A 20,674-nucleotide genomic window follows, 5' to 3' on the forward strand; every position below is an offset into this window, starting at 1 on the left:
TGCCAGTTGGAGCCTGCTTTTATATTCCACTTTAACAGGAAGCTATCAAGCATGATTGTTCCAAATAAAAATGTGAAGGAGAATGATAACACTGCTGACATATCTATTAGAAATTCTCAGCTGTCTTTTAAAAAGCATGATTGTAGTAGAGAGAAATTGTTTGCCAAACTCCGTTTCTTTTTGGGCACACAGCTAAACTATATTTTCCAGATTCTCTTACAGTTAACTGTTGCCATGAAACTGGGTGGGTTCTGGCTAACAGAAATGGGTAGAAATGATGCTTCCTATTTCTAAATCTGGCACATAAACATTTCCTTTATGATCTTTCTTGAGAAGGCACTGGCACCCCACTCCAGTACTCTTGCCTGGAAAATCCCATGGACGGAGGAGCCTGGCAGGCTGCAGTCCATGGGGTCGCTAGGAGTCGGACACGACTGAGAGACTTCACTTTCACTTTTCACTTTCATGCATTGGAGAAGGAAATGGCAACCCACTCCAGTGATCTTTCATATGCTCTTTTCCCATTGATTGAATAGACAGAACTGAGGTCTTAGAGAATAAAAGAGCCACCTAACCACCTATACCTGTATTAAACTGACATACATTTAGGAAGAAATAAGTAAATATTATGATAAACTACTAACATTTTGGTGTTGTTTTGTTAAAGTAATTAACCTACTCTGACAAAGGCAGAAATCGGTATGAGGAGCGGGAAGTACTATACATGTGTGTAAGTTGCTTCAGTGGTGTCTCACTCTTTGAGACTCTATGGACTGTAGCGTGCCAGGCTCCTCTGTCCATTGGATTCTTCTGGCAAGAATACTGGAGTGGGTTTCCATGCCCTCCTCCAGGGGATCTTCCCGACCCAAGGATTGAGCCTGAGTCTCTTACTGTCTCCTGCACTGGCAGGTGGGTTCTTTACCACTGGCACCACCTGGGAAGACCCCGGAGGTACTGTAACATAAGCTAGAATATTCGATTTATGGTTAGTGGATGGCGGCAGGCTGAAAAGCTATGATTCATGTTATGCAGTGCCTTTGAAAATCTGGAAGGCAGAATCTGAGCCAACTGAGACTGTTCTAGGCAACGAGATCGGAAAACATTACTATCAAGGTATACTGGTGGTATTTAGCAAGATGCTGAAAGAAGAGGATAAGTTCTGGTAAGATTTGGCTAATTTTCAAGGCAAAATTAAAGGGAATAGATGGAATTATAATTTATCATAGTTACCATTAAAACACTTTAAATAAAACTTTTGATTAAAAGTTTAGAAAAACTAAAAGTGAAAGTCACCCATAATCCCCAAAATGAAAGATCACCATAACTAATATTTAGTATACTCCTATGCCAGGAATTTATACACTACAAGTATCCATGCCATACCATATACTGTACATACCATACCATTGTACAGTACAAGTAGTTTTGAAACTAAACTTTTTTCCCAGTAGTGTAGAGCAAGCAAATTTACCAAAGATTTTTCTACATGATCATTTTTTTGTGGATTTTTATGCTGCATTGTAATTTATTAGACCAATAATTTATTACTATAGTAACTAACAGACCAATATCCTCAGAGTGAAACATTTCTGTCTTATATTTCTAAAACTGGAATTCTTGGGTCCAAGAGTAGGTACATTTTGAAGGCTTTATATATGCAATCACAACCCTCCAGAAAAATGTTACTAATCTATATTTTCAACAGCAGTACGTGGGAATGCTGTTTCAAAGTTTCACTGATATTTTATATTTATAATATTGCTTTTTATTCTATGCCATTAGGATTATAACTCAAGGTCATAGGACTTATCAGTCCATGGATACATAATAGGTTATGAGTACCACCTTTGTGACCTTGAACAGGGTTGGTATTATGTCACCAATATTGGGTCCTCATTTTTAAAACTGGGACAGTATCTACAACACAAAGTTGTAGGGAAGATTAATAATATGAAATATATAATTTTTTTGGTATATAGTAGATGCTTGATAAATATTTTTATTCTGTTACAACATATAAAATTTAGTCTTTTTTTTTTTTTTTTTTTTTAGGAAACAGATCCCACACTCAGAAGACTTACTAATTGATGGATATGAGCCCATTTTCCAGATTCTTTCTGACTTATCAGCTATTACTTGGGGAGCACCTGTGCATAAAGACAAAGTGTGTTAAGATAATTATGTTTCAGCTAGGACAATGAAGGTTATATATGTCTACCTATATTAAGAACTAGAAAGTGCTAAGTTTTGAAAGAGAGAGACAGCCGTGAAATTCAAGAGGTGGGCATAAAGTAGAGAAAGAGCCTTTGTGCTAACCTTTGAAGGATGTCATTGAGTAGTTCTTCTTCTGTATAATCCACAGATTAAAATACTTTCCAGTGGTATGCTTTAGCAGCTTGCACCACTTTTGCTATTGTTTAGATTGTAATTCCTGTTTCTGTCTCTTATTTACTGTGCTCCTGGAAACTTCTGGCTCGCAGAGGCTACCTTATTTATTATCGAATTCTCCAGCGTAAGTAAAAGCTATAATGAGAGTAATCACAGGTGCTCTGGGTTTTAGGTTTAGTCCAACTTTGAGTCTGGCTCTAGAATCTGATTTCATTTACTTCAGGCTGAGGTCTTAGCTCGGATTTTGGGGGGACTTTTAGGGTTGACAGATAAAATACAAGATGCCTGGTTAAATTTTAGATAAAGAATATTTTTTTAGTGTATGTCCCATACAATATTTAAGACACACTTATAAGAAAATATTATCTGAAATTTCATGTTTAACTGGGAATTTGGTATTTTTATTTGCTAAATCTGACAACCCTAGTAACTTCTCTGGTCTTGTTATTTGGAAATAAGGATGAAAATAGTAACTTCATAGGATAATCTATGAAGAACCTCGCGCACGGTAGGAGGCAAATTGACCTTCCAAATCAGGATACTTTCCAAATCAATTTGCCTTCCAAATGTAGTTACCCTTATTTTGCATTCTAAGTGTGCATAGAAAGTTTAACTCTGAATAAAGTTGCCAAATTGCTCTGAGAGATTTGAGAATGCATCTTCATTGTAATGTGTGTTTAACCAATGTTGCCGCAGGCTTAAAGGATTTTCTTTGATTACGGAGAAAGCGAAGCCTCCACCTCTGCGCACGCGCACAAAGGCTCCAGCGTTTCCGAGCCCGCCCAGCCCACCCGTCCGGCTGATCACGTGGACGAGCCGTAGCACTTCTTACGCCGAGACTGGTCATGTGACCCAGCCCCGAGCTTCTCGCAGGGATGGAGCCGGAAGAGGGGACACCCTTGTGGCGGCTGCAGAAGCTTCCCGCAGAGCGGGGCTTGCAGGTGAGGAGGGCGCAGGGGCCGGCTGCGCGGGCCAGGCTCCTGGAAGGCTTGGCGTGACGGGTAGGCCTCATCCCAATGCCTTTGGGAGGCTCGCGCCGGCTTCCCGGGGAGGGGAAGAGGACCTGGTGTGATTTTGGGTGCTCCCTCGCCCCACCCCGTGTTCTCTGGAGAGTGGAGAATTCCTAGGCTTGGGACGAGCTTAGGCTCGGGCCTTTGGCTTCCAGCGGCCCCTCCAGGGGTTTTGCACGCAGACGCCCACCGGGCCGCGCCCGCACCCTAGCGGGGACCACTTATCCGTTCCCGGGAGCGGCCGGGACCAAGTGACCCTGGACTGGGGAGTGCGCAGTCGCCAGCTTGAAAGCTGGAGGGGGTGGTTTACAACCTCTTGTATATGTTTCATTCATTCATTCAGCATTCCCCATGCACCAGGAACACTGGTGCTAGGTGCTGGGAATACCGTGGCGACCTAGAGAGGCAGGCCGTAATTCTTTGTGGGTGGCAGAAAAAACTGGTAAGTGTTACCCCAGACTGGGACACTTACAGGTAGGATGGTCCAAGGTGGACCGTACTTCAAGACGTGACATATACGTTGCCCCCTCCAGTCTAGGAAGGAACCTAGTTTACGAGAATCTGGAAAAAAGCAGCCTTATTCACTTGTTAAGCCAACTCTTCACTGAACTATGTGCTTAATGCCCTATGGGATAAGGTAAAATGGTGAATGAGACAGCCTATACCCTGGTGGACCTTGTCAACTAATGAGGAAACCAAACTGAATAAATGGATAACTGAATTAATGAGTTATCTAGTAATCAGTTTGTAGGAGGGGTAGCAACTCTGGTTAGAAGGGGCAAGGGAACATTTTCTAGAGCATCTGCCTAGGTTTCTACGTTGAGTTCCTGAAGGATGAGTAGGAACCAGATGGGCTGAGGGGAGAGAGTGTTTCAGGCCAAGGGACAGCACTTATGAAGACTAGAAGAAAGGCAGCCCCCGGGGAGCTTTAGGACCTGCTGTAGTTTTAGAGGCCAAAGTTAAGAGTGAGAAGTAGAGCAGGGAGACTGTGGCTGAACAAGTGAGGAGCAGTCAGGAGCCTCTGTGTACTATACTCCTGGGTTTAGCCTTAATACCGAAGGTACTGGCAGTTTATAATTGTTCTTGACAGCAGCAGATTTTTAGTTTGAAGGGTGAGAGAAATGTGGAGACAGTAAATACATACAACGAAATTTTGTCTGTGAACTGTGAACGGAAGAAAACCCAGTGGTTACTGTAAGAGGAAAATCTAACTGAGAAGTGTTTTTTCTCCCTTGAACTTTCAAGTTAAAAAACCCTTGGTGCCCCAAGTATGAGACTCAAAAGAAATTTGCCAGCCCTGTTAAAAAAAAAAAAAGGCAATGTATGCAAAATAGAGTTTCAGCTTGAGCTCTGGGAGCTGTGGTCCTTTGCCCTCTGACTTCAGAGAACTGACTCATGCTTTGTATTATTATTAATATGTTACTATGCTTACTCCAAAATCACTGCAGATGGTGACTGCAGCCATGAAATTAAAAGACGCTTACTCCTTGGAAGAAAAGTTATGACCAACCTAGATAGCATATTCAAAAGCAGAGACATTACTTTGCCAACAAAGTCCGTCTAGTCAAGGCTATGGTTTTTCCTGTGGTCATGTATGGATGTGAGAGTTGGACTGTGAAGAAGGCTGAGCGCGGAAGAATTGATGCTTTTGAACTGTGGTGTTGGAGAAGACTCTTGAGAGTCCCTTGGACTGCAAGGAGATCCAACCAGTCCATTCTGAAGATCAGCCCTGGGATTTCTTCAGAATGGAAGGAATGATGGTGGAATGATGCTGAAGGTGAAACTCCAGTACTTTGGCCACCTCATGTGAAGAGTTGACTCATTGGAAAAGACTCTGATGCTGGGAGGGATTGGAGGCAGAAGGAGAAGGGGACGACAGAGGATGAGATGGCTGGATAGCATCACTGACTCGATGGACATGAGTCTGAGTGAACTCTGGGAGTTGGTGATGGACAGGGAGGCCTGGCGTGCTGTGATTCATGGGGTTGCAAAGAGTCGGACGCAGCTGAACTGAACTGAACTGATGCTTACTCCCATCTTTTTCTGTTCCCCAGCAGTTCCAGCCTAATCAAGTCTTCCTTAAACACAACTTCCTAACTGGTCCTCTTGCCACTAGTCTCTCTCATTCTGAACTCCTTCAGGGTAGATACTTTGTTTATATACCTGGTTCTTGAGAATTATGTCTGGCCCCAGGTGGGTTCTTAATCAGTATTTGCTAAAGGAAGGAGTCAATTAATGTTTACTAAATTCAGCTTTATTATTGTGACCAAGATCTGGATCCCAGGCTCTGGTGGGCTGGCTTTTAGTTTCTATGATACGTAATTTTGAATAAATCCCAAATCTGTTTCATTTACAGTGGATGAAGGTTGGGGACGAGGGCTTAGCCTGCTAATGTGATAGAGGGCTATGTGGTATCCAGCTTTTATAAGCCCCAAATCTCTGCCTTTCTTTTTCCTTTGTTCCGTTTATAATGGGAATAGTGTGGAGGAGATAGTAATAAACTTACTTATCTTGCCAGGATAAAAAAAAAGATCTTAACTCTTCTCTGACTGTACAAATGAGAAAACTGAAATGTATGTAGAGGGTTTGGGTAACGTACCCAAAGCTGTCAAACTAGTAAGTGGCAAAGTGGAAACAGATGCTCAGATCTGTTGACTCTGAGTCTTGTATTAGCTTTCTGCTCCTGTCTTCATCCTACCTGCATACTACTTAGATAGGCCCATAACCTTCACTGCCAGGTATGTGGATGACTCCTGAATCTCTGGATCGAAAAATCTCTTCTGAGTATCAGGCTTCTGCTTAGATACACCCACAGGTACCTCAAATTCAGTATATACTTGGCTTAGCTCTTGTCTTTCTCCCTAACTTTCTCCTCCTGTGGCTGTAGCCTCAAATTTGGTTTGTGATACCACCACTTCTTGTCATTCAACCTGAAATTCTGAGTATCTCCTTTTCAGATCTCCTTTACCTCTCTGCTGCCTCCAGTTTGAGTGTCCCTAACAATTTTATCACCTCCCTTTTAATCTCTTGCTGGTAAGTAAATGGAAGTGGGGGGCCTTTGGACTCACCCTCTTGCCCTTTTCTTTCCTTGTATCTCCTGACCTGCTGGCAGATTTATGGAAACATAATGCAAATATGGGAAATAGATGGGGAAACAGTGTCAGACTTTATCTTTTTGGGCTCCAAAATCACTGCAGATGGTGACTGCAGCCATGAAATTAAAAGACGCTTACTCCTTGGAAGAAAAGTTATGACCAACCTAGATAGCATATTCAAAAGCAGAGACATTACTTTGCCAACAAAGTCCGTTTAGTCAAGGCTATGGTTTTTCCAGTCGTCATGTATGGATGTGAGAGTTGGACTGTGAAGAAAGCTGAGCGCCAAAGAATTGATGCTTTTGAACTGTGGTGTTGGAGAAGACTCTTGAGAGTCCCTTGGACTGCAAGGAGATCCAACCAGTCCATTCTGAAGGAGATCAGCCCTGGGATTTCTTTGGAAGGAATGATGCTGAAGCTGAAACTCCAGTACTTTGGCCACCTCATGCGAAGAGTTGACTCATTGGAAAAGACTGATGCTGGAAGGGATCGGGGGCAGGAGGAAAAGGGGACGACAGAGGATGAGATGGCTGGATGGCATCACCGACTCGATGGACGTGAGTCTGAGTGAACTCCAGGAGTTGGTGATGGACAGGGAGGCCTGGCATGCTGCGATTCATGGGGTCGCAAAGAGTTGGACACGACTGAGCGACTGAACTGAACTGAATGCAAATATATGAAGAGGTTGCTTCCCTGTTGAACACAGATAACGGTCTGGGCTCTTCTGCATTGTATACAAGGCTCCTTTATGGTTTGGTCTCTGCCACCTCTCCAGCTTTGTATGCTGCCATCTCCCAAACTGTGCCATGCGGTTTTACACTTTTATCCTGTCAACGTGCAGCTGTTGTGACTAGAAATACCCTGCTCCTGTTTGGCTAACTATTCATTATTTTAAGACATACTTTTCTCTTCTGTGCTCCTTTGTACCCTCTGTAAACTTTAATTATAACGCCTGTCATCCTAAATTGCATATACTTATTGATTATATTAGTTTTCTCTAATGGCCTGAGGCTCTGATATGATAGGACCTTATCTTATTTATCCTCAGTTTCCTCATTTTTAAAATGGGCGTAATAGCAAGACTTACTTCACAGGGTTGTAGTGAAGATCAGCACAGTGTTTGGTATATAATTAGGGCTCTATAAATGCTAGCTATTATAGTTATTTTTTCTTTGTATTTGCATTAACTTGTTTAATAACTGGAATGAAGTGCTCATTACATATTTGTGAATTAATTAAAAAGATTATGTTCCAAAAACATAGTGCTCTTAGTTTTCAATTTGAGTTCTGGGTTTTACTTTAGCATTGGGGACAGTTTGGAATAAGGTGAAGTGTAGGTAGAGAATTTTGAATGATTTTAAATTGAAAATGTTTTTCGTTAATTTATGGTAAATAAAATTTTGTTCACATAGTGCATTAGCCATCATCTGGAATTAGGGTCACCAATTAGTCATCTCTGTTCCAAAAAGTATGGTGTTACAGAGAAGGAGTTTTTGCTTAAAATGCACTGGAACATGATCCAGGAGAAAAGAGTTGGAAGCCTCCTTGCTGTTTAAATGCATTTCCAAGTTATTTGGATTCAGGTACTCTTCTTACAACACACAAATATCTCTTTGAGAAAGAAAACGTATTGATCACTTGCCTAGAGTAGTGCTGATACAGTAGTACTCAGGTAATATATGTTAGAGGTGTGGATGTTATGATATATGTTAGTACCAGTAGTAATAGTGATGATGATAATTACAACTAGTAAAAAGGAGGAGGATAACAATGGGAAGCAATGTTTAATGTCAGGAGTGTGCCAAGTGATTTGCATGTATCCTTCTTCAGTCCTTAAAACAACATTATGGGAGTAGATGATATCATCGTTTTACACATGAGGAAACAGCAAAGAATCTGTAAGTAACTTGGCAAAACTAGTAAATAGTGGGAATAAGATTCAGACTAGCCAGTTTTGTTCCAAAAGCCACAGACTTAATCACATGTTCAGTTATATATGTGTTAGGATTTCCATTGCTGGCATTAAGCTAGGGCAGAGAGAAAGAAATGTGAAAAAGAGAAAGTAAGTCAATGAGGGGTTTTTTGGAGTGGACCGAAAGAAGTGTGGATGGTTTGTAGATTTACAGTTGAAAGACTTTGCTCTAAGACTCATACCTTGTTTTTTGGTTATTGGTATAAATATAAAGTCTAAGGAATCCCAAGGAGAAACTGCTGCACTCACCATCTTCCTTTTAGGAACATTGGAGAAACAACAGCGTATCTGTAAAGTTATTTTAAGGTGGACAAAATTATGGAAAGTCTGTGTGTGTGTGTGTGTGTGTGTGTGTGTGTAGCTCTGACTTTTAGTTAACAAAATAATGTTAAAGATAGTTGCTTTTCAGCCTCAGCTTTTCTGCAGATAACATGAACTTCTGCCAATAACATTTATTTGCTACAAGGAAGATAAATCTGTTTTATAATTTTACTTATAATTGCATTTATTACTCTCTCTTGTTTTTTTTCTCTAGCTTCTTCACAAAATAATTGATGGCATTTGTGGCCGAACTTATCCTCTCTACCAGGATTATCACAGTGTTTGGGATTCAACAGAATGGATGCATGTTCTAGAAGACATTACCACCTTTTTCAAAGCTGTAGTTGGTAAAAATTTATCTGATGAAGAGGTAACTTTGCTCCAGATTTTGATACCTTGATAATTCATGTTCAGGTTTTTTTATTATTATTATTTTGGTGTTTAGGGTACCGTGTAATACATCCTCAGTAAGTGTATAATGAAAAGTGACAGTGTTAGTCACTCAGTCATATCTGACTCTTTGTGACCCCATGGCCTTTAATTCGCAAGGCTGCTCTGCCCATGGAATTCTCCAGGCAAGAATACTGGAGTAGGTAGCCGTTCCCTTCTCCAGGGGATCTCCCCGACCCAGGGATTAAACGCATGTCTCTCCGGCATTGCAGGCAGATTCTTTACCATCCGAGCCACCAGGAGGTCCAAGTGTATAAAATCAGTTCAGTTCAGTCGCTCAGTTGTGTCCGACTCTTTGCAATAGCAATAAAAACCTAATAATTTATTTTAATTGGAGGTTAATTACTGTACAATATTGTATTGGTTTTGCCAAAGCTATGGTTTTTTTAGTAGTCATGTATGGATGTGAGAGTTGGCCTATAAAGAAAGCTGAGCACCAAAAAAAACACCTAATTGTAAGTGGAAAAATCTGTGGAAGTTTTGGGTTTTTGTACTTTTGTTCCTGATTGGTTGTCTTATTTTAAATTGTGAAACATTTAAATCATGTGGAAGAAAATTAAAAGGTATATAACTGATACCTATGTTCTCATTACCACAATTAAACAACTGTTAACATTTTACTTTATGTATTTCAGGTTTGTGTGTGTGTGTGTGTGTGTGTTTTAGAAATAAGGCATTATAGATACATCTAAATATCACCCTCCCAATAGAAAAAACCACTATTGAATTTGTATGCATGTTTCATATTCTCTAATGTATGAATGTTTGCATCTTTAAGCAATACATACAATCATTTGAGCTGTTTAAATGTATAACTTGTGAGTGGTAATGTATGTATCCATTTATAATTTTTTCGGCAATACTGTGTTTTAGATTTATCAATGTTGAAAAGTATTGATCTGGTTTATGTGTTTCATCTCCTTGTAGTATTTGATGAGAGGCATTAGTAAGACTTATTTTCTGTCTCCCTACGGATGACCAGTTGGATCATTGCCTCTTTCATTATTATGAATACTGCTGCTGCAAACATTTTGTATGTGTCTTGTTATATACAAATTGGTCAGCTTTTCAGTCTTAAAGTAAAACTGCAGGGTCATGGGGTATCTTTCCATTAAACTTCCTTTGTACCTTTGTCAAAAGTAATTTGGGCATGTTTGTGTAGGTTTCCCACTTGGGGAAAAATGAAGTTATATATATTTATCATTTTGATTTGGATGATATTCTGAATATGAGTTCTTCGTTGGATATATGTATTTTAAATATCTTCTATTATGTTGCTTGTCTTTTTAGTCTCTTCATAGTGTCTTTTGGTGAATAGAAGTTCTGAATTTTAATCAAGTCCAATTTGTCAATATTTTCTTTTGATGGTTAGTGATGTTAATACTGTGTTTAAGGAATGTTTGTGCCAAAATCATGAAAACATTTTCATATATTTTTTTGTAGCAGTTTGATTGTTTTAGCTTTTATTTATGTCAGTGATATATTTGAATTACTATTTGTATATGGAGTAAGTATCAAGCTAAGATTTTTCCATATGATATCCACTTGTTGAAATGACCGTCCTTACCCCCATAGAATTGCTGTGCAGCCTTTCTTGGAAATGCAGGTGACCATAATGTTTGGGTCTGTATCTGGACTCTTTTTCTACTCCATTAGTCTGTTTGCTTGTATTTACCCATATCACAATGGCTTAAATTACTGTAGAATTAGAGCTGCATTACATTAAATTTTGATATCTGATAGTAGAAGACCTTCAACCTTATATTTCTTCAAGATAGCTTTGATTTTTCTATATCCTCCATAGTTTCAGGTACATTTTAAAATCAGTCAATTTTAACCAAAACACCTGCTGAAATTTTGATGGAGAGTATTAGCTTGGGCTGCCACAACAAAATACCTTAAAATGGGTAGCTTAAATAATAGGAATTAATTTCTCACAGTTCTAGAGTTTAGGGAGTACAAAATTAAGGCACTGGCTGATTCTGGTCCCTGATGAGGGCGGGCTTTTTCCTTGCTGAAGATTTTTGCCTTCTCACTGTGTCCTCTGATGGCTGTGGGGGGCGAGGGGCAGGTGCAGAGAGAGAGGGAGCAAACTCTCTGATGTTTCTTACAAGGGAACTGATCCCATCTTGAGGGTCAGAGTTTTAATATGAATTTTGAGGTGACATTAAGTCCATAGCATGGGTTGCACTGAGTCTCTAGACTATTTTGGAGAGAATTGACAACAGTATTGAGCCTTCTGATCTATGAACTTGGTATTACCTTTATTTATTTAGATTAGCTTCAGTTTCTCTCTCATATTTTGTAGTTCTCAGTGTAGAGGTCTCACAAATGTTTTGTTGTATTTATTTCTAAGTAACTGATGTTTTGGATGTTCTTAAATTTTGTTCTCCAATTGCATATTGCTAGTATGTGGAAACCCAAGTTGATTTTTGTATACTTACTCTGTGTCCAACAATCTTTTTAAATTTATTTACTATATAGAAGTGTAAGTTGCTCAGTCTTGTCCAACTCTTTGCGACACCGTGGACTGTAGCCCACCAGGCTTCTCTGTCCATGGAATTTTCTAGGCAAGATATACCGGAGTGGGTAACCATTCCCTTCTCCAGAGTATTTTCCTGACCCAGGGATCAAACCCAAGTCTCCTGTATTTCAGGCAAATTATTTATCATATGAGCCACCATGGAAACCCCTATCTACTATATATAATGGTTTATAAATTTGAGGGGGAATTTTTTTGGTATGTAATCATTTTCTTTTTCAATTTTAATAGTTTTTATTTCTTTTTTCCCTCTTATTGCACTGCCTAATGTCTTCAGAACAGTTTTAGAAAAGAAGGAAAAAACCAGTGCCTTGTCTGACTTAAGGGAGAATGTATGTGTTCATTATTTCACAATTTAATATGTTAGCTGTATGATTTTATTGGTATCAATGATTAGATTAAAGAAGCTTCCGCCGATTCTTACTTTGCTGAGAATTAGTAGGTATTGAATTTTATAAAATTCTTTTTTTCCTGAATTTATATCTGTGCCTTTATTTTGTTAATGTGATGCCTTACACTGATTTTTGAATGTTAAAGTAACCTTACCAAAATAAATCCAACTTGGTCATGATATATTATTCTTTTTTATTTTGTTTTGATTTGCCAGTATTTCATTAGGATTTTTTTCATCTATAGTTGAGTAATCTTGGCCCATAATTTTTTGCCTATAATGTTTTTATCAAAATACCAGGTTTTATTCCCATCTTGTGGAATGAATTAGGAAGTTGTTGTTGTTTACTTTCTTTTCTTTTTCCTATGAAAGAGTTTATGCAAGATTTACTTCTTGCATCACTTAGTACTGTGTTACCATGCTGCTTAATTGTAAAATATTTGAATAAGTTTTGTTCAGTTCTTATTTAATTACACAATGACTCAAAAATATAATTACTATGATTCCAATTCTTTGAAATCTGTTGTGGTTTGTGACATGGCTCAGCATATGGTTCACTTTTGGGTAATGTTCCATATACATGAGAAGATGATATGTATTTTTCAGTTGTAGGGTGTAGTGCTCTGTGTGCAGTTAGGTTAAGTAGAAGTGTTTCTCAGTGCTGTGTCTTTACAGTGCTTTCTCTTCCCATCCATTACTGAGAGGTGGGTCAGCGTCTCTGTGAAACTTGATTTACCCGTTTTGCTTTTTCTGCCAAGTTTTGCTGCTTTATATATTTTGAGGCCACGTTATTAGGTGCACACAAATTTATGATTGTTGTGTATTTCTGTTGAACAACCCCAGTACTATCTTGTTCTATTTCTTGTAAGTCTTCTTGCCTTAAAGTCTATTTTGTCTAATATGTTAATATCGGTAAATTAGCTTTAGTGGTTTCCAATGTATTCACTCCCATGTTGGTTCATCAGTCAGCCCTTTTCCTTTCTGTTTTACAAAACCTTGTTAAAACTTCTTGTTTCCTAGTTATGCATCCTCATCTTATTCTTTTTATAGTCATAGTAGTACTTTTTCCCCATTTACTACCATTTTAAAGATTATATGAAATGACAATGTAACTGTTGTTTACATTTTAAACAGAAAGGCCTTTTCACTTATTTTCTAACCATTTATTTTTATTTGCATAGATATCTCAACAGTTGAATCAGTTGAATTCATCTCATCAAGAAGCTATCATGAAATGCTTAAAAAGTAGGAAAGATGAAATCAAGAAGACTCTGTTGGAAGAAATAGTTGATATTTCCTCTGCACGACTACAGGATTTTGATTGGCAGATAAAGGTGAGAATATATTTATTTGTGAGTATTTATATTTTTTATTTGGAGAAGGAAATGGCAACCCAGTCTAGTATTCTTGCTGGAGAATCCCATGAGCAGAGGAGCCTGGTGGGCTACAGACCATGGAGTCGAAAAGAGTCAGACAGGAGTGTTTTCAGGAGGAGAATACTTTCTGTTTCACTTTTTGAATACGTTATTTTTTTGTAATATTATATATCTAATATGGATCATGGGAAAAGGAAGAGAGTTCCAGAAAAACATCTATTTCTGCTTTATTGACTATGCCAAAGCCTTTGACTGTGTGGATCACAATAAACTGTGTAAAATTTTTCAAGAGATGGGAATACCAGACCACCTGACCTGCCTCTTGAGAAACCTATATGCAGGTCAGGAAGCAACAATTAGACCTGGACACGGAACAACAGACTGGTTCCAAATAGGAAAAGGAGTACGTCAAGGCTGTATGTTGTCACCCTGCTTATTTAACTTACATGCAGAGTACATCATGAGAAATGGTGGGCTGGAAGAAGCACAAGCTGGAATCAAGATTGCCAGGAGAAATATCAATAACCTCAGATGTGCAGATGACACCACCCTTATGGCAGAAAGTGAAGAGGAACTAAAAAGCCTCTTGATGAAAGTGAAAGAGGAGAGTGAAAAAGTTGGCTTAAAGCTCAACATTGAGAAAACTAAGATCATGGCATCTGGTCCCATCACTTCATGGGAAATAGATGAGGAAACAGTGGAAACAGTGGCAGACTTTATTTTTTTGGTTTCCAAAATCACTGAAGATGGTGATTGCAGCCATGAAATTAAAAAGACACTTACTCCTTGGAAGGAAAGTTATGACCAAAGGAGAAGGCAATGGCACCCCACTCCAGTACTCTTGCCTGGAAAATCCCATGGACGGAGGACCCTGGTGGGCCACAGTCCATGGGGTCGCTTAGAGTCGGACATGACTGAGCGACTTCACTTTGACTTTTCACTTTCATGCATTGGAGAAGGAAATGGCAACCCACTCCAGTGTTCTTGCCTGGAGAATCCCAGGGGTGGGGGAGCCTGCTGGGCTGCCGTCTATGGGGTCACACAGAGTTGGACACGACTGAAGCGACTTAGCAGCAGCAGCAGCAGATAGCATATTCAAAAGCAGACATTACTTTGCCAACAAAGGTCCGTCTAGTCAAGGCTGTGGTCACGTACGGATGTGAGAGTTGGACTGTGAAGAAGGCTGAGCGCGGAAGAATTGATGCTTTTGAACTGTGGTGTTGGAGGGGACTCTTGAGAGTCCCTTGGACTGCAAGGAGATCCAACCAGTCCATTCTGAAGATCAGCCCTGGGATTTCTTCAGAATGGAAGGAATGATGGTGGAATGATGCTGAAGGTGAAACTCCAGTACTTTGGCCACCTCATGTGAAGAGTTGACTCGTTGGAAAAGACTCTGATGCTGGGAGGGATTGGGGGCAGGAGGAGAAGGGGACAACAGAGGATGAGATGGCTGGATGGCATCACCGACTCGATGGACATGAGTTTGAATGAACTCTGGGAGTTGGTGATGGACAGGGAGGCCTGGCTTGCTGCAATTCATGGGGTTGCAAAGAGTCGGACACTACTGAGCGACTGAACTGAACTGATATCTAAAATGTGTTTTTGAGATACATTTTCTTAAAAATGTATCACAGATAATTAAAATTACATCTTTTGTGTTAACTTGCACTGTGGACTTCTAAAACATGTATAACAACATTAGAGTTATAATAAATTTAATTAAATGAAGTTTTAAGACATGTGGATGAAGGAATAGATATGTGCTTTGTGGCTTTGGGGGATAGGACAAGGCTAAAGTATATGCAATGCAATAATTTCAACCTAAGAAATAATAATCTAACCCCCTGGGGCTTCCCTGGTGGCTCAGAGGTTAAAGTGTATGCCTGCAATTCGGGAGATCTGGGTTCAATCCCTGGGTCGGGAAGATCCCCTGGAGAAGGAAATGGCAACCCACTCCAGTATTCTTGCCTGGAGAATCCCCATGGACGGAGGAGCCTGGTGGGGTACAGTCCACGGGGTCGAAAAGAGTCAGACATGACTGAGCGACTTCACTCACTCATTCCATGAGTGTCTGAAAATCATTCTAATCTCTTTTTGAGTTAGCACACTCATCCTCATTGCTGGTACTCAAGCATAGGCTAAGAAACCACGTATTGGAAATACTGAAGAGAATTAACAATGAGGTGGGCAACCTGAAGCTGATACTTTCAAATCTCAGATATGGTGAGTCCTGTATTTTGGAGAGAGAAAATGGAGGAGTTGTGTGAAGGTTTATTTGGTCCTATAGTGTATGTACCCGGAGAAGGCAATGGCACCCCACTCCAGTACGCTTGCCTGGAAAATCCCATGGACGGAAGAGCCTGGTGGGCTGCATGGAGTCCATGGGGTCGCTAAGAGTCGGACACGACTGAGCGGCTTCACTTTCACTTTTCACTTTCATGCATTGGAGAAGGAATGGTAACCCACTCCAGTGTTCTTGCCTGGAGAATCCCAGGGATGGGGGAGCCTGGTGGGCTGCTGTCTATGGGGTCGCACAGATTCGGACACGACTGAAGCAGCTTAGCAGCAGCGGCAGCAGTGTATGTACCACACAGAAGGAGTCCTTTACCATTGCCCCAGTCAATTTTTACAAGTGCTGGCACTCCAAAATTCAGTTATTATGGGTTCCTGGCTCAAATTCCAGGAAAATTGAGTTTCTCTTTGCCATCTGCCAGTGAAACTATGATGCTTGCTTCAAAAAGCTTCAGTATCATAAACATTTGGTTCTTCCATTTCCTCTCAGCTACTGATTTTAGACAGAGTGTAAGAGGGAAAAGTGTCATATTTTTGTTGACTGACTCTAATCGAAGGTGGTATCTTGATAACATTTGTCATTAGTTTAATGGAGAGTTAACTGCTCATTATTTACACATCTTAATTTCTGAGCTGCACCATGTTTTTAGTTTTATCTTTGTATGTGGACTTTTGTCCTCTTGGTGTCATTACACTTCTTTAAGAATTCTCTGTTTCTTGGACCCATTTTGGTACTTCTGAGCCATAGCACTGCTCTAGCTATCTACTCCTACTACAAATCCCAATTAGTTGCCCCTAAACTATGTTCTTGCTTTCATTCACTCTCCTTTCTTTTTCTGTTCAGATATGTGCTGCTTTGGCATGAGTTTAATTTCCTTTATTCCTTTCATATTTCCCTGTACTTCATAGCAAACAAGAGTACTCTTTTTTTCTTTAATGTGTTGTTCGTAAGCTCTGATGCATTTTTAGTATATTCCTTTTTAAAACTACTTATTAATTACTGTTTTTCTCATTTTAAACAGCTTGCACTTTCTAGTGACAAGATTGCTTCATTACAAATGCCACTTTTAAACCTTTATCTGGATGTAAAAGAAAATGGTGAAGTCAAGCCATATTCTGTTGAAATGAGTAAAGAAGAGCTGCAGAAGCTAATAAATTCCTTGGAAGCAGCTAATAAGGTATGTGTTTTAATTTTGTTGTGTGCTTCAAAATGTTTACGTTTTGATTGATACCACTGGAGCTATATAAGAAAAGCTAATCATTTCCATTTAAAGTTTGTTTTGTTCCTGATACTTTATGTCAAGCACAAAAGATGTTTTGTTGATATGTTCTGCATTCTCATTTTAGATATTACATTTATTATTGATTTGCATTAATAGAACATAATTTGTCCAGTAGTTATATTTTAAGGAATAAAAGCTAAATTTGTTTTGCTCTAGTCCCCATTAATGATAAAATTTTTTTTTTTATTTTGGGGCTGTGAAATTAGCTAGTTCTAAAGAGATTTAATGATTAAAAATAGTTATGATTTTGAAGAAAAGATTGTTTTATTTAACTGGACAAATGGTAGATAATTTAAGCTCAGGAGACAGAATATCATTTATAGTTACGAAAATATCAGTTTGAGACAAACTAATGAAGGACCAAAAGCTTTGCGTTTACAAAGGAATGGCTAAATAACAGTAACAATTCTGATGTTTAACTAATGAGAACAATGATATTTAAACAGTAGAAACCGCTGCTGTGAAGACATAAAAAATACTTATCTGCATTATGTATGTTCCTTTCCCTCTTGCTGAGCATCATCTCTAGTGATTGTGTCTCAAGGACTAAAGTCAGTTATTCTTTCCACCTCTCTTGACACTGACCCATCTTGTCTCCATCTTTTTGAAACCCCGGTATACTTCATCTTCTGCAGTCACTTGGGCATCACAGTGCCTTGATGACTTGTCCACGTGCCCAGTAATAAACTGGTAGCCTGGCTTGCCTTTTGATGGGGCTGCATGTCTGAAGGGGTGTGTGGCAGGTTCTGGTGTAAATGTTGAATGAGTCTGAACCGTGGATCCTTGCATGCCTGTGTTTTTTGTGTTATTCTTGTCAATTCTCCAGGCCCTTCTTCAGAGATTTCAAAGCATCTCATTCAGCATCTACTGGCATCATTCTGGTATAATCTGATTGCTGCCCTTCCTCCATTTTGTGTTTGAAGGTGGTCCTGCAGTTAAAATAACTGGAAATGATGAATACCAACATTATCAGATTCCACTGGTACAACTGATGCACAGAGAGAATACCATGTGTTCAGAAAATCTGAATGGCCAGCTGAGAAAGCAGCAGTGTTGAGATTACAAAGACAACAATTTATCAGCATCCCTAAAGAAAAGGAAATTATATGGTTGACAGGAAATGCATAAAAACATGAAAGATGAAAAGGGTGTAAACACAGTTTATATTTTCATAATGACTGTTTTGCTTCATTTGTTAAATATTTGAAAAGGCTTTATAGATAGAGTTTTATGGTAAGCTAAAAATAGACTCTAAAGTAATGTAAACATACAAGCACAAATATACTTGAATATTGCTTAAAGAACTATGTGAATAGCAAGGATGTTTATTATGGATATATTTGGTGGTTCACTTGTGATATTTTTTTAAAAATAATTTTTAAAGAATGTATAAGCTGCATCTAACTCAGGAGATTCCATGCTTTTCTCATATTTCAAAGGATAAGTTATAAAATGTAAAATTTTATAGAGAAGCTCTCCAGACTTGAACTGGAAGGAAAAAAAAAAACTGAATCTGGGTGAACAATTTTGAATTTTGAATTCTAGGAACTAAAATATTATATTTGAGCATAGATAAAAGTGAAAACAACACTGTTACTTACTTCTGCATTTCTGTGTCTGTTCAGGAGACTATGCTCTGATAAAAAGAATATGTGTCACTGTATAGTATATACTGTATTACTTCAATATCTGCTAAGACTATATAGGTTCCTGTTTATTGTGAATTCTTATTTGGGTGTAAACTTAATGAAGTTCTGGATGTTAACAACTTCATTGGAAAGCAAACCATTTTTAATTTCAGTGACCTTTAGAAACGAGCATTCTGAGCACATAAAAATATATTATCTTTATGTTTTGCTGTATTTTCAAATTAATTCCTACATAATGCAGTATGATGCATCATTGGCACCTGCTGTTTTGCAAGCTTTATAACTCATTAGAGCATCAGACTGTTACTTGAGGTGTCCAGAGCAATCCCTATTATTCTCATACAGATGAATATATAGATTTAGGGAGATTAATAAATGTGAGTGTGGTCTAGATAATGCCACTCTGTGAACTGTTTGTTACAGCTTGGTGATTAGATGTGGAGTTTGTGCCAGAATGTTCTTCAGTATACTGCTTTTTCATTGAGAAATTTTGGCCATAAAAAAAAAAAAAAAATCAGCTGAACTAACCAGTGTGCTTAGGGAGGTAGTAGTTGATTTACCTTCTTGTGCAAATTCCTTATGATGCTGTGTACCAGTAACAGTGGAGAAGGAAATGGCAATCCACTCCAGTGTTCTTGTCTGGAGAATCCCAGGGACGGGGGAGCCTGGTGGGCTATCGTCTCTGGGGTCGCACAGAGTCGGACATGACTGAAGCGACTTAGCAGCAGCAGCAAATTCCTTATGATGTTATGTACAAGTTACAGTGGAGAAGGAAATGGCAATCCACTCCAGTATTCTTGCCTGGAGAATCCCACGGACAGAGAAGCCTGGTGGGCTACAGTCCATGGGGTCACAAAAGTCAGATACAACTTAGTGACTAAAGCACCACCACCACCGGTAACAGCTTGCAGACAAGCACGTCCAATAATACTGACTGATCTAAGGTCCTGGATTTCAACGCTCCACACAGTCCTTCCTTTGAGAAGGAAAAAAAACTTACTCTTCTTAGTCCTATCACTACATTTTACTATATCAGCATATTTAAATACTTTATTGAAATATGACTAAAATAAACTACACATATTTAAAGTGGACAGTCTGAGCAGTTTTGACATATACGTACCCAGGAAAGCTTCTGGAGTAGGAAATGGCAACCCACTCCAGTATTCTTGCCTGGGAAATACGACAGGTAGAGGAACCTGGTGGGCTACAGTCCACAGGGCTGCAAAGAGTCGGAGACGACAGAGCACGTGAGCACAGGAAAGCATCACATCAATCAAGATGGTGAGCAACCAATCATTCCTGAAAGTGTCATCCTATTTTGTTGTAATCCTTGCTTCTTGCCCACTTTACTCCTAGACAACCACTAATCTACTTCCTGCCACTATAGATTAGTTCACATTTTCCAGAATTTAAATAGAATCATAGAGCATGTTCTTTTTTGTGTGTAATCTCGCTTCTTTGATTTTGATTTTGAGTTCATCCATATTGCAACATTTATCAGTTGATTTCCATTTTATTTTTGAGAACTGTTCTGTTGTAGAATTCCACCATCATTTGTTTATCTGTTCACCTGTTAGTGGATATTTTCATTGTTTACAATTTTTGGCTATTAAAATACACAGAATGCTGTAAATATTCTTGTATGTGTCTTTGTATGGACATATGCTTTCTTTTGGAAGTAAATACTTAGGTGTGAAATAGCTGGATCATGTGGTAAGTGTATGTTTATCTTTTCAGGAAACTTCCAAACTATTCCAAACTAATTTTTACCATTTTACATTGCATGCCACAGTCTATGAGAGTTCCACCTCCACCTTCTTGCTAACACTTGGTGTGGTCAGTCTTTTTAATTTCAACTGTTCTAATAGGTGTGTTAAAAAACAAAACAAAACACAACTTCTG

General features: G+C 39.0%; 1 protein-coding gene and 1 long non-coding RNA gene across 4 annotated transcripts; both read left to right on the top strand.

Annotated features, from left to right (window-relative positions):
• The first annotated feature begins 2,801 nt into the window (after positions 1-2,801).
• Positions 2,802-3,117, top strand: LOC147370725 (uncharacterized). Its single transcript, XR_015165437.1, has 2 exons — positions 2,802-2,896; positions 3,085-3,117. It is a non-coding gene; the product is annotated as an uncharacterized LOC147370725 (long non-coding RNA).
• Positions 3,118-3,242: 125 nt separating this feature from the next.
• COMMD8 (COMM domain containing 8) lies at positions 3,243-20,405 on the top strand. Of its 3 annotated transcripts, none has more exons than XM_086405921.1 (5): positions 3,243-3,389; positions 9,001-9,156; positions 13,351-13,503; positions 16,860-17,015; positions 18,044-20,405. In XM_086405921.1, the coding sequence occupies exons 2-5, from the start codon at positions 9,088-9,090 to the stop codon at positions 18,062-18,064; spliced, it is 399 nt and encodes a 132-aa protein (XP_086262047.1). In that variant the 5' UTR covers positions 3,243-3,389; positions 9,001-9,087; the 3' UTR covers positions 18,065-20,405. The 3 variants fall into 3 exon arrangements, with proteins under 3 accessions (XP_086262047.1, XP_086262046.1, XP_086262048.1); XM_086405920.1 differs by having other exon boundaries at positions 3,243-3,329; XM_086405922.1 differs by having other exon boundaries at positions 3,243-3,329; positions 17,947-18,143.
• Positions 20,406-20,674: the final 269 nt, after the last annotated feature.

Source organism: Bos grunniens, chromosome 6, assembly GCF_055505025.1.
Source record: "Bos grunniens cultivar Pamir isolate PY7600 chromosome 6, Bosgru_T2T1.0, whole genome shotgun sequence".
Taxonomy (NCBI): Eukaryota; Metazoa; Chordata; class Mammalia; order Artiodactyla; family Bovidae; genus Bos; species Bos grunniens.